General features: G+C 57.4%; 8 protein-coding genes across 8 annotated transcripts; 3 read left to right on the top strand and 5 right to left on the bottom strand.

The window, feature by feature from the left end:
* Positions 1-34: 34 nt before the first annotated feature.
* BXZ73DRAFT_78880 (RNA-dependent RNA polymerase) lies at positions 35-1,555 on the bottom strand (the record flags this gene model as incomplete). Its single annotated transcript, XM_048022951.1, has 4 exons — positions 35-743; positions 804-1,017; positions 1,076-1,175; positions 1,226-1,555. 4 exons carry the CDS (start codon positions 1,553-1,555, stop codon positions 35-37), a joined length of 1,353 nt encoding a protein of 450 aa, XP_047876145.1.
* A 254-nt stretch (positions 1,556-1,809) lies between these two features.
* Positions 1,810-2,511, top strand: BXZ73DRAFT_49703 (AAA domain-containing protein; the record flags this gene model as incomplete). The annotated part of the gene is made up of 2 exons (XM_048020305.1): positions 1,810-2,230; positions 2,300-2,511. The coding sequence occupies 2 exons, from the start codon at positions 1,810-1,812 to the stop codon at positions 2,509-2,511; spliced, it is 633 nt and encodes a 210-aa protein (XP_047876144.1).
* A 296-nt stretch (positions 2,512-2,807) lies between these two features.
* BXZ73DRAFT_78878 (uncharacterized protein) lies at positions 2,808-4,849 on the bottom strand (the record flags this gene model as incomplete). Its single annotated transcript, XM_048022950.1, has 5 exons — positions 2,808-3,437; positions 3,962-4,186; positions 4,329-4,619; positions 4,718-4,720; positions 4,748-4,849. The coding sequence occupies 5 exons, from the start codon at positions 4,847-4,849 to the stop codon at positions 2,808-2,810; spliced, it is 1,251 nt and encodes a 416-aa protein (XP_047876143.1).
* A 1,659-nt stretch (positions 4,850-6,508) lies between these two features.
* Positions 6,509-6,948, bottom strand: BXZ73DRAFT_49616 (NAD(P)-binding protein; the record flags this gene model as incomplete). The annotated part of the gene is made up of 2 exons (XM_048020282.1): positions 6,509-6,802; positions 6,856-6,948. 2 exons carry the CDS (start codon positions 6,946-6,948, stop codon positions 6,509-6,511), a joined length of 387 nt encoding a protein of 128 aa, XP_047876142.1.
* Positions 6,949-7,720: 772 nt separating this feature from the next.
* On the top strand, positions 7,721-8,397 carry BXZ73DRAFT_103069 (uncharacterized protein; the record flags this gene model as incomplete). Its single annotated transcript, XM_048015460.1, has 3 exons — positions 7,721-7,732; positions 7,794-8,120; positions 8,362-8,397. The coding sequence occupies 3 exons, from the start codon at positions 7,721-7,723 to the stop codon at positions 8,395-8,397; spliced, it is 375 nt and encodes a 124-aa protein (XP_047876141.1).
* Positions 8,398-9,486: 1,089 nt separating this feature from the next.
* BXZ73DRAFT_49728 (NAD-P-binding protein) lies at positions 9,487-12,182 on the top strand (the record flags this gene model as incomplete). Its single annotated transcript, XM_048020308.1, has 5 exons — positions 9,487-9,576; positions 9,624-9,905; positions 9,963-10,172; positions 11,703-11,843; positions 11,898-12,182. 5 exons carry the CDS (start codon positions 9,487-9,489, stop codon positions 12,180-12,182), a joined length of 1,008 nt encoding a protein of 335 aa, XP_047876140.1.
* A 394-nt stretch (positions 12,183-12,576) lies between these two features.
* Positions 12,577-14,223, bottom strand: BXZ73DRAFT_91019 (phosphoglycerate mutase-like protein; the record flags this gene model as incomplete). The annotated part of the gene is made up of 7 exons (XM_048025831.1): positions 12,577-12,989; positions 13,044-13,208; positions 13,266-13,413; positions 13,469-13,474; positions 13,543-13,671; positions 13,728-14,048; positions 14,104-14,223. 7 exons carry the CDS (start codon positions 14,221-14,223, stop codon positions 12,577-12,579), a joined length of 1,302 nt encoding a protein of 433 aa, XP_047876139.1.
* Positions 14,224-15,130: 907 nt separating this feature from the next.
* Positions 15,131-16,619, bottom strand: BXZ73DRAFT_49791 (uncharacterized protein; the record flags this gene model as incomplete). Its single annotated transcript, XM_048020317.1, has 4 exons — positions 15,131-15,574; positions 15,987-16,055; positions 16,113-16,375; positions 16,430-16,619. 4 exons carry the CDS (start codon positions 16,617-16,619, stop codon positions 15,131-15,133), a joined length of 966 nt encoding a protein of 321 aa, XP_047876138.1.
* Between the last annotated feature and the right edge of the window lie 530 nt (positions 16,620-17,149).

The following is a 17,149-nucleotide window of genomic DNA, read 5'->3' as shown; positions in this document are numbered from 1 at the left end:
TCAATTCGATGTACAGGATCAACATATCGTGAAACTACTTGCCTAAGTCTCCTCCTGCGCTCATCGACGGTGCCGCGCGGCGCCCCTTTGACGCAAAGACGATGCAATCGACGAGGTGAGCTAGTTTCGGATGGGCGACGGCGCGAAGTTTCAGACAGTCACCGGGATGTAAGCACGGATTTCGCACGACGAGAACATCGATGTTCGTGAGCGTCGTCGCGCCCTTACGCGGAACGGACACTCGTACGTGCACTTCGCCCTCGTCTAGGATGCTGTACGGGTCGCAGACGCCGAAAAGAAAACGAGACCTGGGGATGATCATCCGAGCACGAAACTTCTCGTTCTTCTTGAAGGCGCCGATTTCGGTGTTTTGTACGCTTCTGATACTCTTCTGTATATGGGGCGCATCGAGTCCGTCGAGGAGCAGGCGCTCTGCTGTGTCGAACTGCTTGAGCGCACAGAGGATGTTGAAGGCGATCTCCCAGTTCGTAGAGGCTTCCTGGATCCAGGTGTGATACTCGGTTTGACGCTTGAGAAACGTCTCGGATGAGACGCCAAGGCTGGCAAGGAGGACGACGATCTCGTTGTTGAGCCGAGCATATGAATAAGGGACAGAATGCGCCACGACGGAGAACGTGTTCTCCGTCGTTGCCCGGAACTTCTTCTGGCTCCCGCGGAACTGAGTTACGATCCTCTTGTTAAGCTCTGGGTGGAGCATCAAGACGCCCTTGTAGCCTTTGTATCTATGATGATGAACCGCGTCAGCAAATCCAATGAACTACCGTCTCTGATACGTCACTGACCTGATTTGGAACACGCACGGCGTATAGGGCTTGCCATGGAATAATACTCTTTTCTTTCGGCTGAGCTGGCGGGCGAAGTTCGGACCTATGAGGCCGCATCCATCGGAGAAGTTTTCACCATCGACGATGATGTCGTCAATGTCTTCCGTAACGCTAGGATCTAGGTTCCAATCCAACTCTGACTTTGAGAAGAGCAGTCCAATACGTTTAGCACCTGTATAGGCGCATCAGACACCGACAGGAGCTCTGGAAATCTACAGTGTACAGCTCACACTTCGCGACGTTTTTGATCTTGCTGAACTCCCCATAACTGTTGATGCGTCGTTCCAGCTCGTTGTCGGTTCCTGCGCGTAAAAAGCAACTAGAGGACCGCTAGACCAGTCAATCAACACATATGCTAGAGGAGAGAGTGAATGCCATACCAACTGAGAGTTGCTGTGTCCGTAAAAGCGATATTCGATGCCGTTGAGTCGAAGGCCCTCTTTGAAGAACCGTAATTTGTAGTCGCGATTCGTGGACGGCGGCTTGTCCGGGAAACGCAGCCCACCAAAGGAGACGAGCACAAAGTTGACGATGTGGTCAGACTGTAAGATGCGGTTGTTCGGGAACAGCGCCCAGTCCAATTTGATTGCGTCCGGCGTGAAGGAAACAAGAAGACCCATCCCAGGCCTTTTTGCGGGCCCAAGCTGAGCAGTGAAGATCCATTCTGTGTCCTCTGGAGACGGATTCTGGCGTAGGATGATAGGAGGCATCTTGGATACGGTTCACAGATGAGAAGGCTGCTCGAGGGAAAGTGAGATCAGCCGTCGAAGAACTGGACAAATATCGACTGTCGCACACCTACCGCAGCACAAAGAACCTTGTTTGTGGGAACGGCGTAGGCGCCCTGCGAAAGCATGAGTTTACTTCCTGGCCTGGATGTATGCTCAGACCTCGTCCATGGCCATGCCGCATGTAAGTGCTCACCTGGCGGTTAGCGCGCTCGCTGAACGAAAGCCCAGTACAGATGGAGCGTGTGGAAGTTGAACATCGTCCCAAGGCGGTGTTCGTTCTTGGACCATCTTCTAGCGGAAAGACAACGCTCTGCGAAGCACTGTCGAAGAAACTTGGGGTTAGACCGCCCCTGTACATCAAGGAGGTTGCGCGTGAAGTCATGGCCACTCACGGGTTCACTCGTTCGGACGTGGACACCTTCGCGATGCAACATGCCATAATGCTCGCGCAACTTGTCGCAGAGGAGAAGGCCATGTCCGCAGCCACAGAGCATCAAGGCCCGCGGAAAACGATACTGAGTGATCGCTCCGCGATCGACCCGATCGTTTACGCGGCGACATCGCAATCGTCAGAGGCCAAAGAGCGCCATCAGCGCTTGCTCGCGGAGCAATCACTGCAGGAGATTCTTCCTTGGTATCAAGAATCGCTGTTCGGTGAGCCCACAGCGACATTGGAAAAAAGGGACAAATACATTGACAAGTTGATAGTTGTTTTGGAGCCAGTGGACGAATGGTTGGAGGACGACGGCGTGCGTTCCCTTGAAGATCCTTGGAAATATAGCGGGGCACTGAGGTCGACACTGGATAGCCTAGGAATTTCGAGGATGACGTTGGGGAAGGAGGTCAAAAGCTTGGAGGAGCGAGTGGAGTTGGTTTGTCGTAAATTGGAACAGGCCGAGGCCATTGAGGACGCGATAAGCGCCGAATATCAATGAATCCTGTGCCAGTACACGACACTCTCGTGCTTGGTTATTACATGAAGTCAGTTGATACCATGTACATATACACGAGAGGAGGAGGGTCTCGCAGTTGGCATGGACATTGGAGAAAAGATACATCCCGGGCCGTGACGCGTGCCACGTGTCCCATTCGCGATCGGGCGCTTCTGAGTCCACTCCGTTCGCGGCCTGAGCCGCCTTTACCTCCTTCTCGATAAGAGCATAGTTGCACTCTCCAATGTCTTCATTACGACCACAGATAAACACCCACAGCTACAAGTTGACCCAGTCGACTACCGCGTGATCGCAAGGCCAGGATCCTCCAGCGCGTAGAACTCCTTTGCAAATTCCTCGAGCGACTGTGCCGGCGCATCAGGGTACAACTCCTGCGCATCAAGGTACCCAAGCGCCTTCGCGTTCTCGAGCGTGTTCTCCCGCAGGAAGTGCATGCTGATCACGTACTCCGCCCACGACTGCGTGACATGGTTCGCGAAGACGGATGGGTCTGCTGCGATCGCCGCGGTGGCCTCAACATCCATCTTCTCAAACGTCTCGCGGTCCATCTGGCGGGCGGCGTAGTCAGTACGGGATCTGTGGGGGTCTTGGAGGCATGTACGAACCGAGGTCCTGGTCGCCTCGAACGCCACGCCTTCCCCAGAAATGGAACCTGCGATGGCGAGCGCCTCCATCTGCGTCACCTCGTCCTCCCACACCATCACGGACCGGTTCAGCGTGCGTGGGTCGTCGACGATCCGAGCGACCCAGTCGCCGATGTGGTGGAAGTTTGTGATGAGCACTTTGGTGTCCCCGGCGCCGCAGACGATGTTGGCGAGAGCCTTGAGCTGCGGAGACGCCGCGCTGCGTGCCGGGAGCATCAGGAAAAACCCAAATCCATAATGAGATGTTACTGAGGCTTGTGAGGGCTAATGAGCCAGATTATCGCGTTATTCGGAAGTATTATTTTTCGCTTACCCATCTGCTAATGAGAGACCATTACATGGAGAAGGAAGAGTTAGTCGTGAGAGCAGGCCCTCACCAGGCGCATTTAGTCTCATCCATGTCCGTAGATCACTGATTCAAGCTTGGATATCGAGTAGTCGCACTCATCACCCATACAATATAGCACAATCATGAACATTGGCTCAGTATCAGATGCATAGCAACAGCGACATAGATGTAGTACAGTACATATCAACGAGAAATGATGACACAATGTAAACGGTACCACAGCGTGATCTGCTAAGACGCGCACAGAAATTACGGAGGAACAGAAAGGGCGCGATACTCAAGCACTGGACCTCCTTTGCGGGGCGTGCGCGAATACGGAATGCACGCCGCAAGCACTCGCACCCGCTACCACCGCGACCAACGAGCACGCGCACGGGCAGCTCTTCGCGTACTTGCCCGTCCTCTCACAGATCGCACCCTCGACGGCGCACGAATGTACCCTACCCCCATGCATGAGGCCTGAGGCCTTGGAGACGTCCTCCCGCACGATTCTTCTCCGTCGCGCGGGCCTCTCTAGTCCGCTGACAACATACCCGTGGAAGACGCTGAGGAGGATGCTGGCACTCGTGCTGTCGCCGTCCGCTGGTAGGACGTGGATGTGGACGACGACAACGAGGCCGTCCCAGTGACAGACGCGGCTGTGGTGCGCATATCGCGCGGGGGTCTGTGCGTGTGTGTATGGGGGAGGGGAGGATAATGGGGGAAAATGAACAGAGGCAAGACAGCGATAGAAGAAGAGAGGTCAGGGCACGCACGGGGAGAAAACAAGTCAGCTAAGGAGAACAGACGGATGAAAGTACACATACAGTGACAAAGATGTTTGCGATTCCAAGGCACGTCCGGTCGATGTCGATGTCCGGGTCCGTCGAACTGGCCGCGCGCCAGTGCGTGTCGTCCGACTCGTGTTCTTCGTCGCACTCGCCGACGGAGATAGAAGAGCGGTAGTAGGTGAGCAGGGGCACGAGCGGGAGATCAAGACGGGGGTACTCACAGATTCCCAAGATGGAGGAATGGGAGGTGGGTGGACCACCACGGTCGAAGACGCGTTGACCTGTGGCGGAGGGGTGGGCTTTGGCGGTAGCGCGAACGAGACCGACCTAGCTGATAAGTGGCCCAAGGGGCGTGACTGGCCGGGTGCTAGGGTCCCTATCGCTCGCAGGGCGGGTCCATGCAGTCATAAGATTGAGACACTCACCACCTAGATGCCAAAGTTGTCCAGGCTGACACTGTCAGAAGTCTTGGGCTCCGTGAACATGTCCGTTGCCCGAACTAGCTCGCGCGCCCGAAACTCGGATGTCGGATGCGCGACCTTCGGGCGCGGTGCCATCGCGGAGAGATGAGGGGCTCTCAACGGAGGAGTCGAGGAACGTCTCGTCTATGTCCGCGGAGCCCGTACGAATCCAGGGAGGATCCGGCCAAGTGGTGGTGGTGGTGGTGGTGGTGGTGGTCGTCGTCGTCGTCGTCGTCGTCGTCGTCGTCGTCGTCGTCGTCGTCGTCACGTAGATCGTCGTGGTCGTGGTCGACGTCGTACGCAACCGAGACGAGTCCACGAAAGCGCTGGACCGGCCCGCGGGAGCGAAGAAAGACCTGGTGCGGCTGGTGAAGTGGCAGGTGGAGATCTGGAAGCTGGGCCGCGGAGAGCAACAAAACTGCTAGGTTGAAGGAGGAGGGGAGGAGGAGGAGGAGGAGGGGTGGTGGTGAGGGGTGGTGGTGGTGGCAGCTGGCACGGAGCGGGGACACCGTGACCATCACCAAGGGCCTTGCCAGGGGGACGCGCGTCGTCGCGTTGCGGATGGGCGCTACATACACATGTACCGGTCCCTCCACTGCTCTACATGCATCCCTCGTCGTTCACGAAGCGGCCCAAGCCTGCCATCCGGCGATCTGGCTTGAGCTCGCACCATGTTGTTATGAGTTCCCGTGCCTTCCCCGCGCTCTGTCCGTACCCCGAATCTCCCACCTTCCGCCAACCAGGTCCCGTACTACGGCCACAAACAAACCGCGAAGCTCTGCGCGCGCACGCATTTCTTTTCGTATCCAGACCCGCGTCCGTTGTCCAAATACACCCCTTCAGCCTCCTCAGCGCTTCAGCTCCCTTCGCCAACTTCATTGTGTATTTCCTTCATCGAACTTCACGACTGCACACCTCCGTCGTCTTCGCCGCCACTCTCGCTGTCCTCCAATGCTTACAAGCACGCTTCCCAGCCGCACGAGGGTCGTCAGGCCATCGACTAATCGCCGCCCTCAAGGGGTTCGAGTCTAACGATATCTCAAGTACGTTAGACCGTATCTTATGTATGTACGTCCTCCCATCAACTCACGCCTTCCATCCCATACACCGCCGTGTCTGCGCCAACATCCATGTGCACCAACATGACACAGCCACTTCACCGCAGAGGCATATCCCTTGTCCCATTCCTGGGCACGCGGGTGCGACGCCGTACAGCGCAGGGTCCTCGCACAATTCGCGCGGTCGTCGATGTCGACGTCACCATCCCCCGCATCGAGCACACCCCTTCAAATCCGTTTGGCCACGAGGCCCCTCGAAGTTCTCTACTACTGGGCGCTGGGCGCGAAGATCGGGCACGATGTGGTCATCGACTCGTGGGCGCGCCTGGGTGAGTGTGACCTTCTGACTCCAGTCGAAAATATCATTATTGGCTACCTACATGTACAGATATCCAACACACCCACTCAAACATGTCAAATTATACCTCATCCACCCAATAAGCGGCCAGAAGGAAGGAGATAGTGTCTGTAAACTGCGGTGAGTTGGAACAGTGGCAGTATTTTCGCATATATCGGCTTACCAATATTTTACCCCTCAATAGGGATTTGGGTTTTTCCTGATGAGCGGGATGTAGAGCTGCATCCACCAGCCGATGTCGATGTAGGTGTGAGGCACATCCAGGGCCTCGATAAGCTCACGTATCTTGAGTTTCTGCGGCGAAGGGTGAGCCCGAGGATGGAAAGCCGGGGACAGTGCTTATGTACGTACGTCGTCGAAGAGCACGCGGACGCCCTTGGCCCCAGGAGTGCCAAAGTCGCAGGGGATGAAGCGCTTGACGCCGACTTCTTTGGCGGCGCGAACGAGGTCCTTCTGGTCGAGGATGGAGAGAGCAGTGACGGCGCTGATGACGACGTCGATGCCCTCCAGCGCGGCCTTGAGCTTCTCGACGCCGTCTAGGAGGTCGGCGTGTCGTATCTCGACACCCCTGGCGCACATGGTTTCCACGTCGGGCTTTGGAGAGGACGAAGGGCGGGTGAACGCAACGACGCGCTGTGAAGTGACTGGTTAGATGAATTGGAGTAGGAAAGGGACGCGGCACATACGAATTTGGCGGATTTGAGGAGGTCGTCAACAATGTTCTTGCCCGTATTTCCAGTTGCGCCGACGACACAGATGAGAGGTTTGGTAGTAGCCATGGTGTGTACGAGTGAAAGGAAGTGGTCTTCAGGTATTGGCGATGAGGCAGTCGCTCTTCTTATACCTGCCGTTCGTGAGACGCGTCCCCCCGGTGGCATCCAAACGGCTGGAACAGAGACTATGGAACCCTGAGACTGCGGCTGCTGAGTAGCAATTAGTCCCGTAGTGCGGGACTCGGAGAATGACCGGTTTCTGTCGAGGGATCGGGAAATGCGTAAATTCCCGATGCTGCCGCTGTTCAGGGAACGGCGGCTTGCGAGTTGGTGTTAGTGAGCGCGTGCGTCCCCTCGATTTTTACTCATCCATTTGTCGTACTGGCGTACCACGTCCTCACTCATCGCGGAATAATGTCACAAACGTCGAAAAAACTCTCGTTCTCGTCGCCGAAGCCACGGATACCACAGGCGGAAGCACCCTGCTCGAGGACGGCACCTTCGTACGTGTTCATTCCGCCTCGGTTCAATGATAGCTAACCTTACGCGACTTGCAACCCGCCGCTGACGAGCGTCGACTGCCCGCGCTTCTCGAAGACCTCGGATGCGGCGATGACGCTGATGAGCGTGTGCATGCCAGCGAGTGTGGCCGTGAGCTGGTCGACGCCGTCAAGGACGTCCCCGAGCCATACCTCGGCTCCCGCATCGCGAGACTTCTGAGCCGCAAGCTTGGACGCAGGGCTGGGACGAACAACGGCGGCGCTGCGAAGGCGGTCGGGTGCAGCGCATCATACCCTCCGACTAAGCGACGCTCGCCGGGGCCCGCGGCGTGTGCAGGATGCACGACACAGTGGGTTCCCGAGAGTCGTTGCTCGAGGCCGTGACCCGAGATTGACGCTGTGCCCGTCCAGAAACTCGAGCTCCACGACTACATCCAGGAGCCCGGGGTCCCGTACACATTCGTCGACGTCGGCAACTGGATGGAGACGCTTTCGCCGCTGCCGAAGCGCACCGTCGTGCCCGCACCGCTGCAGGTGATCGCGCACACGATGTATAACAGCGAGCGGGGGCGGATGCTGCTTGTCGGCCCGACGCACGTCGGGAAATGGGTGGCGCGCATCGTGAAGGACCCGCGCACGGTCACCAAGATCGTGCTCGTCTGGGAAGGCGAAATGATGCACAACGATTTTTTGGAGATTGCGGACCGCGTGTCAGGGGAGGGCGGGATGTTCGAAACAGTGCATGAGGGCCTGATCGGCTGCGCATGGGATCAGTTGTGGGATCGGTTTCCGCGTCCCCAGAGGCGGGCGCGAGCCCATCCCGAGCCCACAGCTCATTCTGCCGTGGGATCGTTTTAACGGTAAACCGAGCCCATCCCACGCGCACCCGACCAGGGACTAAGGAGGTGGAGCTTTCGATCTACTTTTCCTGAGGCTGGTAGGATGTGAATGGTGTTTCTGATTCTGGCTTCCCATGCAGGCGACGCTCGAAGGGCTGCGGAAGGCCCAGAAATGAAATAGGTGATACTTCATAATTCGGCCTTGCTCAGAATCACACCATCGGGGTGGGCACATCTTTTGTAATGAGAAATCATTGATGAGGAGAACAGACCTTTTGTCACAAGCGTAACGAGGGCCTTCGGAACTCGTTGAGCGACCCATATGAGTCAGTCTCTGCCACAAAAACAGTTGCATATTAGTGCCGTTACTTGGAAAAAAAATGAGACTGATAATTGCACTGCCAAACGGAGGTGTTTTCTCGTACGCTACAGCTGCGGCGAAGCAGAAGGGAGCATGAAGAACGGACAAGTGATCAGTGAAGTGGTTGTCTGAGGACAAGCTGTAGAAGTTCAAGAGGCGTAGACGCCTGCCAGCCAACGTAATCGCCCTCAGATAAGATAACGCTGCTGTACGCGCGAAGGGAGAGATAGGCGCCAGACGACGTCATCTCTTTATCCCAAGCTTGATGTGGCCAGCGCAGCACCTCCTCCTGCTCCGGTGCCCTCCCTCTCTCTCAGCTAGGAGACGTCATTTCTCGAAAGCCTCCAATCCGTGAATATTATTATCCGGTATTCGTGAAAAAATACCTCAAAATTCATGCCAAACCTCAGAACGTGGATGCAGCGGCACAGTTGGAGTAAACTCCTGGAGTCCTAAGTCTCTGCTAGGAAGGCTACAGGCCGAGGGGCGGCGAGGGCGGATGCTCGATTAATCAAGTGCGTCTCCTTTACGGATTTTCAGGTATATCAATGGTTTGTTGTGAGAGCTCGCCGCGCTGTGCACCAGGCACTCTGATAGTATTCTCGGGACGTTTTCCATTTGTCTAGGACGAGAGACTAGAGAACTCATGTCTCTCATTGGCAATTAGATGAGTAATACGACGCGATTTTTCACACAGGAATCAGCGTGTATGTGTTCTGGACGCTTCTCGCTCCTCTGGTTCCACAGCAATTCAGCCGATTCATGTCATTGCTAGCCAGTCAATAGAGGGCTACGTTTCCCGACGACAAAAGTCCGATGTCGGCAAATTACTGTGCATCTCTCTATTGCAAAAAATGTACGTATACATGCCCTCCTTTCCAACGGCCTCCGCAACTCCTCAACCATGTCTTCTAAACCTCTCGTCCTCGTTCTTGGCGCTACCGGATTCACCGGTGGAAGCATCGTTCAAGGGCTCCTCCAAGCAGGAACATTTGTTCGTGTGTTCCGTCGATCCGTATCAACATTCTAACGATCTGGAAGAACGTTGCAGCCATGATTCGCTCTGAATCTCTCTCGAAACCGCAAACAGAAGCCTTGCGTACGGCCGGCGTGGAGATCCGTACCGGAGACATCTACGACGGCGTCGAAAAACTCAAGCAGACCCTCGAAGGTGTCGAAATTGTCATTAGCTCAGTCGTAGCGTATTGCATCTCGGACCAGAAAGACCTCATACGGGCCGCCAAAGAAGTGGGCGTCAAGCGGGTCATTCCTTGCGACTTTGCCTCCCCTGGCGCGAAAGGCGTGCGCGAAATCCACGACCGTGTGCGCGTGCCCTCTCTTCGAAAATATTCTCATGCATTTACTCTTGTGTTTTGATAGAAACTTGCAATCCGCGAGTACGTCCTTGAGCTCGGCGTCCCGCATACGTTCATCGACGTCGGCTGGTGGATGCAGCTCATCCTACCGCCCCCAGCGCGTTCCGCCGTCCCGGCCGCGCAGAAGCCGATGTACAACACCGAATACAACAAGGGGACGTCGCCGATGCTCCTCACCAACCTGCACCACATCGGCTGCTGGGTCGCGCGCATCGTCGCGGACCCGCGCAGGACCCCCGACATCTCCCTCAGATGCCTGATCCCAATTTTCGAAAAAGCGCCAAAAATGTCCTCGGGGATCAGGCCTCCCGGCGACCCCGTTTTGGTCGGACGGCCGCAGGCCTCGGCCGTCCAGAGGCTGATTTAGTCGGATTTTCGGAACAGGCCTCCGGAGGGCCTCAAAATGTCCGGATTCCGCTCGAACAGGCCTCTGGAAGGCGATTTTTTTGTCCAGGAGACCTCGGGGCTTCTCAGAGCACGAGGAGAGACATTTAAGAGTTGTAGCAACTTGTGAATACAGGAGATCATTGACGAGAACATAGGGGCATAGACTCGCAGTGGCTACTGTAGCCTAAGCGCCCTCGTCCTCCCCCCACGCACTTCTCCTCTCGCCTCTTTACAGGACCTCCCATGGTTCCTCTACGTTGACCCCTCGCCCTCGCCCTCGCCCTCGCCCTCGCCCTCGCCGACGCTCGCCCTCGCCGCGCTCATGACCGCGCTTCATGCACACCTGCACACGCCGATCGCCGCGGACGACTACAACGCCTCCGCGCGGGTGTGTGTCGCGAGCGCGTGCGGCGTGCGCGGCGGCGAGTGATGATGCAGATGGCGCGCGTGCCCAGGACCCGGAGGGCGTGCTCGACATCTGTCGGACCGACGACCTGACGGACCGCAGGATGCTGTGGGGGCTGTGGAAGGTCTCGAGCGGGGAGGGCGAGGAGGCAGGTGAGGGCGTTGGGGGGACGCGGGTTCTGGGAGGTCTTCGTTGATGGCCCTTAGGGCGCGCACGTCATCACATTGAATGCACAGGTCTTGACGGTTAGGTTACTCGATAGTCCAGCATGCGGGTGAGAGGGTTGGGAGAGCATGGCCCATGGCACCTGTACGCATCGAGAGACCCTTGCCCGCCGACCTGCCCGGGTCACCTGCGCCCGTGGCGATCCCTAATCGTCCTCTCGATCTACCCGCGCTTTCTGGGTCCTCGGCCAACTTTCGAGCCGTCGTCCGTGCCCTCGCGTTCTCGTTCTCGCCCCGGATCTGAGCCAGGGTGGACCAAACGAAATCTGTGGCATCTGCACCTGGCGCGCGGTCAAACGGACGGCCCGTCGATTCCCGGAAGCACACTGTGGGGAGATTAAACTGTATTAGGTCTTGAAGAAGTATGCTGCCTCTGGCGGAGTCTGAGTTCAGCTCGCTTTCTGTATTTACTTGCGGGCAGTAGAATATCATTATAAACAGTTCAGTCGATGCAGCGTTCTTACGCGCGCACCGGCGACTCACATAAGGTGGCTGCCATTGGTCGCGCAGTCAGTCGCCCACTCCAACTGCCCTCCGGGGACCGCCCAAAGCCGCCCGACCGTCCGTTGAGGATCAGGCATTTGAGGAGCCCCCGCCCTAATGGTCGGATGATGGCTCAGGCATCGGCCGGTCGATACCCTGGAAAATGTCCGACAAGGCCTAAGCGCCTACAGGCATCGAGCCCGCGAAATCGCCATCAATGTCCGGATTCGGCTCAGGCATTTAGGTGAGATGTCGGGGGTCCTACCCGCGCACGCTCAATCGGGCGGCGATCGTGTGGGAGGATATCAAGACGCAGAAGGAGATGTTCACGATCGCGGACCGCGTCGAGGGCGAGGGCGAGGCTTTCGCTTCTTCGCGTGTCTATGTGAGCTCCCGGGTCTGTTTCACGCAACGAGGTTGATTGATGACGGATGGACAGGCGACCGGGGACGAGATTCGAGCCAAGCGTGAAGATGCGATGGCAGCGGCCGCTGCCGCGCCGAAGGACTCCAATTTACAAAGGTCCGCTCTTGTGCTTTTCCATCGCGCCGGGTACAGGGTGAGCATGCACGTGCCGGAAGAGAACACTCTCGAAAACACGAAGCGCCTTGGGTACCTCGATGTACGCGAGTTGTACCCGGACATGCTCAAGTACACTCTCGAGGACTTCGCGAGGGAGTTCTACGCGATGGAGAACCCGGGGACGGTACGCGTACGTGATTGAGGCGATGGACCGCGGCCTGCAGGAGGCGTGTGGCGATGTGGTGCTGGTCATGTACGATCTGGGAGAGCAAAAGAGACGCGGACGCTATATATACAAGCCACAACTTATGCGAGATACAAACGATGAGATGGTACAGATGCGTTGAGTATATTACAGAATGATGCGGACTGCCGGATCTCAATGTCCAAGACTATAAACCGTGTCAAACCAGGTCTGCGCTGACATCGCGGGATCATGCGATGCGTAACATTTAGCAGTGCGCGGCGACGTTTGCACGCGTAACACTTAGTAGCGCGCGGTGACCTTGTTGTCGCGGCGCTCAACGTGCTCGACGTGAATGCCACCCTGAGCAGAAGAACGGTTAGTAAGCGACGTAAGCTTGACACAGTCGATGTCAATATACCTCGGGACCAGACAGGCGGACCGCGCCACGGCGGCGGACGACCTTGGTGGCGAAGAACATCGCGCACAGCACGACGAACGCCATTGCGACCCCGATGAGCGCGTCGGTGGCCTTGCTGCCCGTCGTCGCAGTGTCGGGCAGGCCGAACGCCTCGCGGGTGGTGTCGACGGCATCCTCGATCGAGGACACGGAGCATGCCTTGGCCCACTCGCGGTTCGAGTTGATGACCGAGTTCTCGAGGCGGTAGATGAACTCGGTGAGCGGAATGTCCTCGCGGTGCTTGAAGACGTGCACGGTCTGGAAGTCCTCGTTCGTGCCGTTGCGGAACTTGAAGCGCAGAAAGTCGCGCGCGTCGGGGGGTGGCGCACGGCGGAGCTCGATAGCGATCGCGGAGCCGAAGTCGGCTGAAGGACAGCACCGTCAACTATGATATGAGGAGGCAGGGAGGAGGCACTAACGCATTGCCTTGAGCTCAGGGTGTGTCTTGACTATTTCGGTCTGGTGGAAGAAGGAGATGAAGGGCTGGTAGGTGGTCTCGATGATCATAAGCTGGAGCGGGTCGCCGTTGAAGGCGATGCGCTGGAGGGCCTTGAGAACCGAGCTCAAAGCCGTGCGACTTGCGACTGTGAATTGGGGTTAAGTCTCGGCCCAAGAGCGTCTGATGACAGAGGGAGACATACTGTTGCCGATGCCACCCATGGAGGGATCAGAAAACACTGCGCTCTCACGGAAGTCCGCGAGGCCTCGCGCCTGCTCGATGAAAGTCGGCGGGAGACGGTGCGCGTACGTCTTGTTGTGGACGAGCTCCGACTGCACAATGTCCCAGACCTAACGACAAGCATATTGAGTATCAAACGTAAGTAGAAGGCAAGGGCCGACTTACATTGTACTGCAGAAACAGTGACGGTGAAGCTTTCATCAGCAATCAGAGAAGTAAATCACTAGCAAGGACATTACCATGTTCTCAAGCGAGAGCTCCTGGCCCAGGACGAAGTCCCTCAGGGAGTTGAAGAAGGGCTGCGCCTTCTTCGCGACGTCCTTAAACTCGGAGGAGCCCATGACCTTCTGCACGTGCTTCTCAAACGCCTGTGCCACGCTGCCATCAGTCTCCGGAGCTTCCAACGTCAGGGATGCCAACGCACCGGACAACCAGTCCATGGCTCGAGCGAGCGGTCGTTGCTCGCCTCAACAGTCTCGACGGGAACGTACTGGTACCCGTTCAGGGGAGCGACGATGGTCGTCTCGTTGGCGAGAGTGATGCGGTTCGCCGGGTTGGGCGGGAACAGGCCCTGAAGGAGCGCCGTCGCGGAGTCGAACACTGCAGCGCCTTCGCCGCCGACCTTGACGCGGACAGCGACCTCAGAGAGATCGACGAGGTCGGCGTGGATGCCGCGGATGTGCGACTCAGAGGACGGGCTGAGGTACATCCGGCGGAGGTACTGTCCGAGCTGGTAGGCTTGCATCTGCGTGCGCTGTGAGCAAGCCTTCGTCGTGCGAGGTGGTGAGGACAGAACATACCTCTCCGAGAGGCGTGCTCTGAGTCATGCCCGGCTTCTGGGTGACGGGGTGTTGGTAGCATTCCGTGCGGTCACCGTTGCGGGCGATGACGACAGTGCCGAGAACCTGGTGGTGAGACATGGCTAGTCGTGAGTAGAGGAGGATGGACAGAAAGAGAGGGCGGGGGGCTCTGTCGAAGAGTGGCTCGAAGGCTGGAGAACGCTGAGACGATGGAGCTTTAGAAGCGGGTACTTATACGGGCAGCCGCAAGGGAGCAGAGTGGCACGAAGCATGGCACCCATGCCCTACCCTTGAGGGCCAGACCCCACGGCGGCGCGCGGAGCATTGCGGGTGACGCAGTAATGGAATAGAAGGGCGGCGTGGGTGATCATTATCTGCGCCAGGCCGGCGAACATCAGCGGGATTCCTTGGGAGAATCTTCGTGGCGGAGATGATGTCCCGTCCTTACGACCGGGCTGGTGTTGCACAAATGACGGTCACTGCGAAGAACCTACACTGCGAGGTATCTCCTCGCTGGTATCGCGGATGGGGCAGAGTGAAGCAGCGAACGGGGTGACCTTTCTCCGTAAGATGCGATGTGAAGGGCCCACGATGGACTGGGTGGGGCAAGAACGAATGTTGCGCGTTTACCTGCCGGTCTCTTTCGCGTTGTCGGCCTCGCGCATACCACGCGGAGCCACGTGATCGTTCCCCAAGACACTTCGACGGCGTCCCGGGAGATATAGACGGAGATCTTACTAGCCGGGGCGTCTTGCACACAAAGGCGAGTCTGATAATGCTTCGTTATGTGCCGCCTTCTAGCCACGATGAGCAGGCACACGTAGTCTCGCGCGTTGTGATCAAGAGTGCTTCTTGAAAGACGGATGGCAGCGGGGGCACAAAACAGCGCGCGGGGCACGCGTTGGTGTCAGATCCATAGACTCATTTCGACAGGAAGGGTGCGTACCTCCATTGTGTCTACCCTGGAGCCGAGTCGCCGACCAGCTCCGCGCGCAGTACACGCTGGAGCGCTGGCTCTCCCAAGCCATCACTTTCTCCTCTTCCCCTTGCCCCCGCCTCCAGAGCCCTTTCCGCCAGAATTTCCCCCTGCAGGTTCCATCGCTCCTTGCGTCGCACCACCACCACCCCTTCTCCGGCGTCCCTGAGCAAAGGACGTACGCTCACTCCTCTTGAGCCAACGCTCAGGATCGGGCGGCGGAGTGACTCCAGGGACGACACCATTGGGCACGCGCTTCATGCGCACCTTCTTTGCCTTTTCCTTCGGGGCTGGAGCATTAGACGCGTCTGCTAGTGCGGACACAGAGGCCAGCTGTTGCTGCGTTTGTTGGGGTGGTGGCGCTGTTTGTAGAGCCGCGGCCGCAGTAGGTGGGAGCGCGGTGTCAAGGGCACGGAGGAAGCCAGACGTCTGAAAATCGAGGTGCTTCTGCGCGGCTTCGAGGTTGGTGAGGATGTCGGAGTGCTCTTCCGAGTTCTACACGGAGCGGCGTCAGCGAGGAGCGTGTTGAGCACGCGTAAAGTCAAGAATGTCCTGGGCCGCCCATCTCGCCACGTCCCCGCAACCCTCTGGGTGCCAAGTCGTGCCCCATGATTGCATGATATCGCCGGGGATTGGATGAGCGCGGCGATATCTCCCCGCGACACACGGCATAGAAGCAGCACACGTCAAAGGGGCGCACGGAGAGTGAGGAGACCGCACGGTCAATGGCGCATCGAGATCGCGCGGTGGATTCAACAGGCACCCACGGAGCAGCACAACTTCCATCTAGCACCCCCAACGTGGATACCATGCGACTTCAGTGAACCACTCCACGGAGGGGGCCGTGCAGAGCGATCTCACTGATTCACTCACAACTCCATGGTCGAATTGCAGAGATTCCACTCACAGGTTCAGCAGTGTCCAGAAGCTGGTTGTAAAGTTCCGCGGCCTCATCGTACTTGGCTTGACGATACGCCTTGAGATAAACAAAAGTTAGCCTCGGGATATGAGCACAAATGTCACTGCGACGCACCAATTGAGCCTCGAGATGCAGTACTCCTCTATCTGCCCCCTCATCCACGCCCTTCTCCTTGACTTTCTGCAACACCGTCGTGGCCTCGGCTTCGCGATGGAGTCTGTACAGAGAGTACGAGTGCTCGAATGCACGGTCATGAACGTCTTGTGTGTCCTCTTTCGGCAAAGTCATTGCTAGAGCGGCAGCATACTGGTCGGTTTGCAGAAGGAGGAAGAGCTTCGTCTGGAGGGCATCATGATCGCTCGGCTCCAGTCGCAGGACTATCGCAGATACATGAGCAAATCACAGTCATGGTTTGGCATGAATAAACCAACTCTTGTCGCAGGTCTTGATCGCATTCGCGAAGTGTCCGCCGTCGATCTGAGCGCAGAGGGAGGTGAAGAGTCGTTTTAGCCTATCTGCGACGGAGAGAGGTTGTTTCGGCGCGGCCTTCTGGCGAATTTTCCGCTGGGAAGACTCATGCTTTGCAGCGGCCCGATCTGTGGGTTTGGACTTTGGAGGCATTTGTGTGCGCGAGTGTCAGAGAAGGGTGCAGGAGGGAGATTGGACACTTGACGGAACTGCTGCCTAGGGGAGACTCAGATGGGACGAGGGATAGAACCGCGCACTTACGACCACTAATGCAGCTACTATTGTCAGAGATTAGATGGTCAATAGCAGCGATTGATTACTGCATAACTGGACTGAATCAACTAGTTGCCCATTATAGCGCCTTCGGGCGCCTCTGAATGTGAACGCGCCCGCAGGTGGATGAACATCAGCATCAGTCGACATCGACGTCTCGGCCGTGACCTTGTTCCGTCTCCCTGTTGATGTGCCGTTGCCCGCAACATTGGGACTGAGCGCTGAGCACGCTAACGTCTTGGCCGTACCTCGGTTCGTCTGGCTCAAGAGGCCCTTTAAAATCACTGAGCCCTCCCCCTCCCGGCGACCCTTCCGACCGGCCTCCTTGGGTCCACGGTTGTCTCTACACTCGTTTCAACGCTCCTTCCTTTGGTTTCCGGCGGGATTGCTAGGTGTGTGTTTATCTTCGC

The sequence above is a fragment of the Epithele typhae genome (genome assembly GCF_022376455.1).
Source record: "Epithele typhae strain CBS 203.58 chromosome Unknown BXZ73scaffold_37, whole genome shotgun sequence".
Classification (NCBI taxonomy): domain Eukaryota; kingdom Fungi; phylum Basidiomycota; class Agaricomycetes; order Polyporales; family Epitheliaceae; genus Epithele; species Epithele typhae.
Note: the sequence above shows the minus strand (reverse complement) of the source record. Positions and strands in the feature narration are given on the sequence as shown.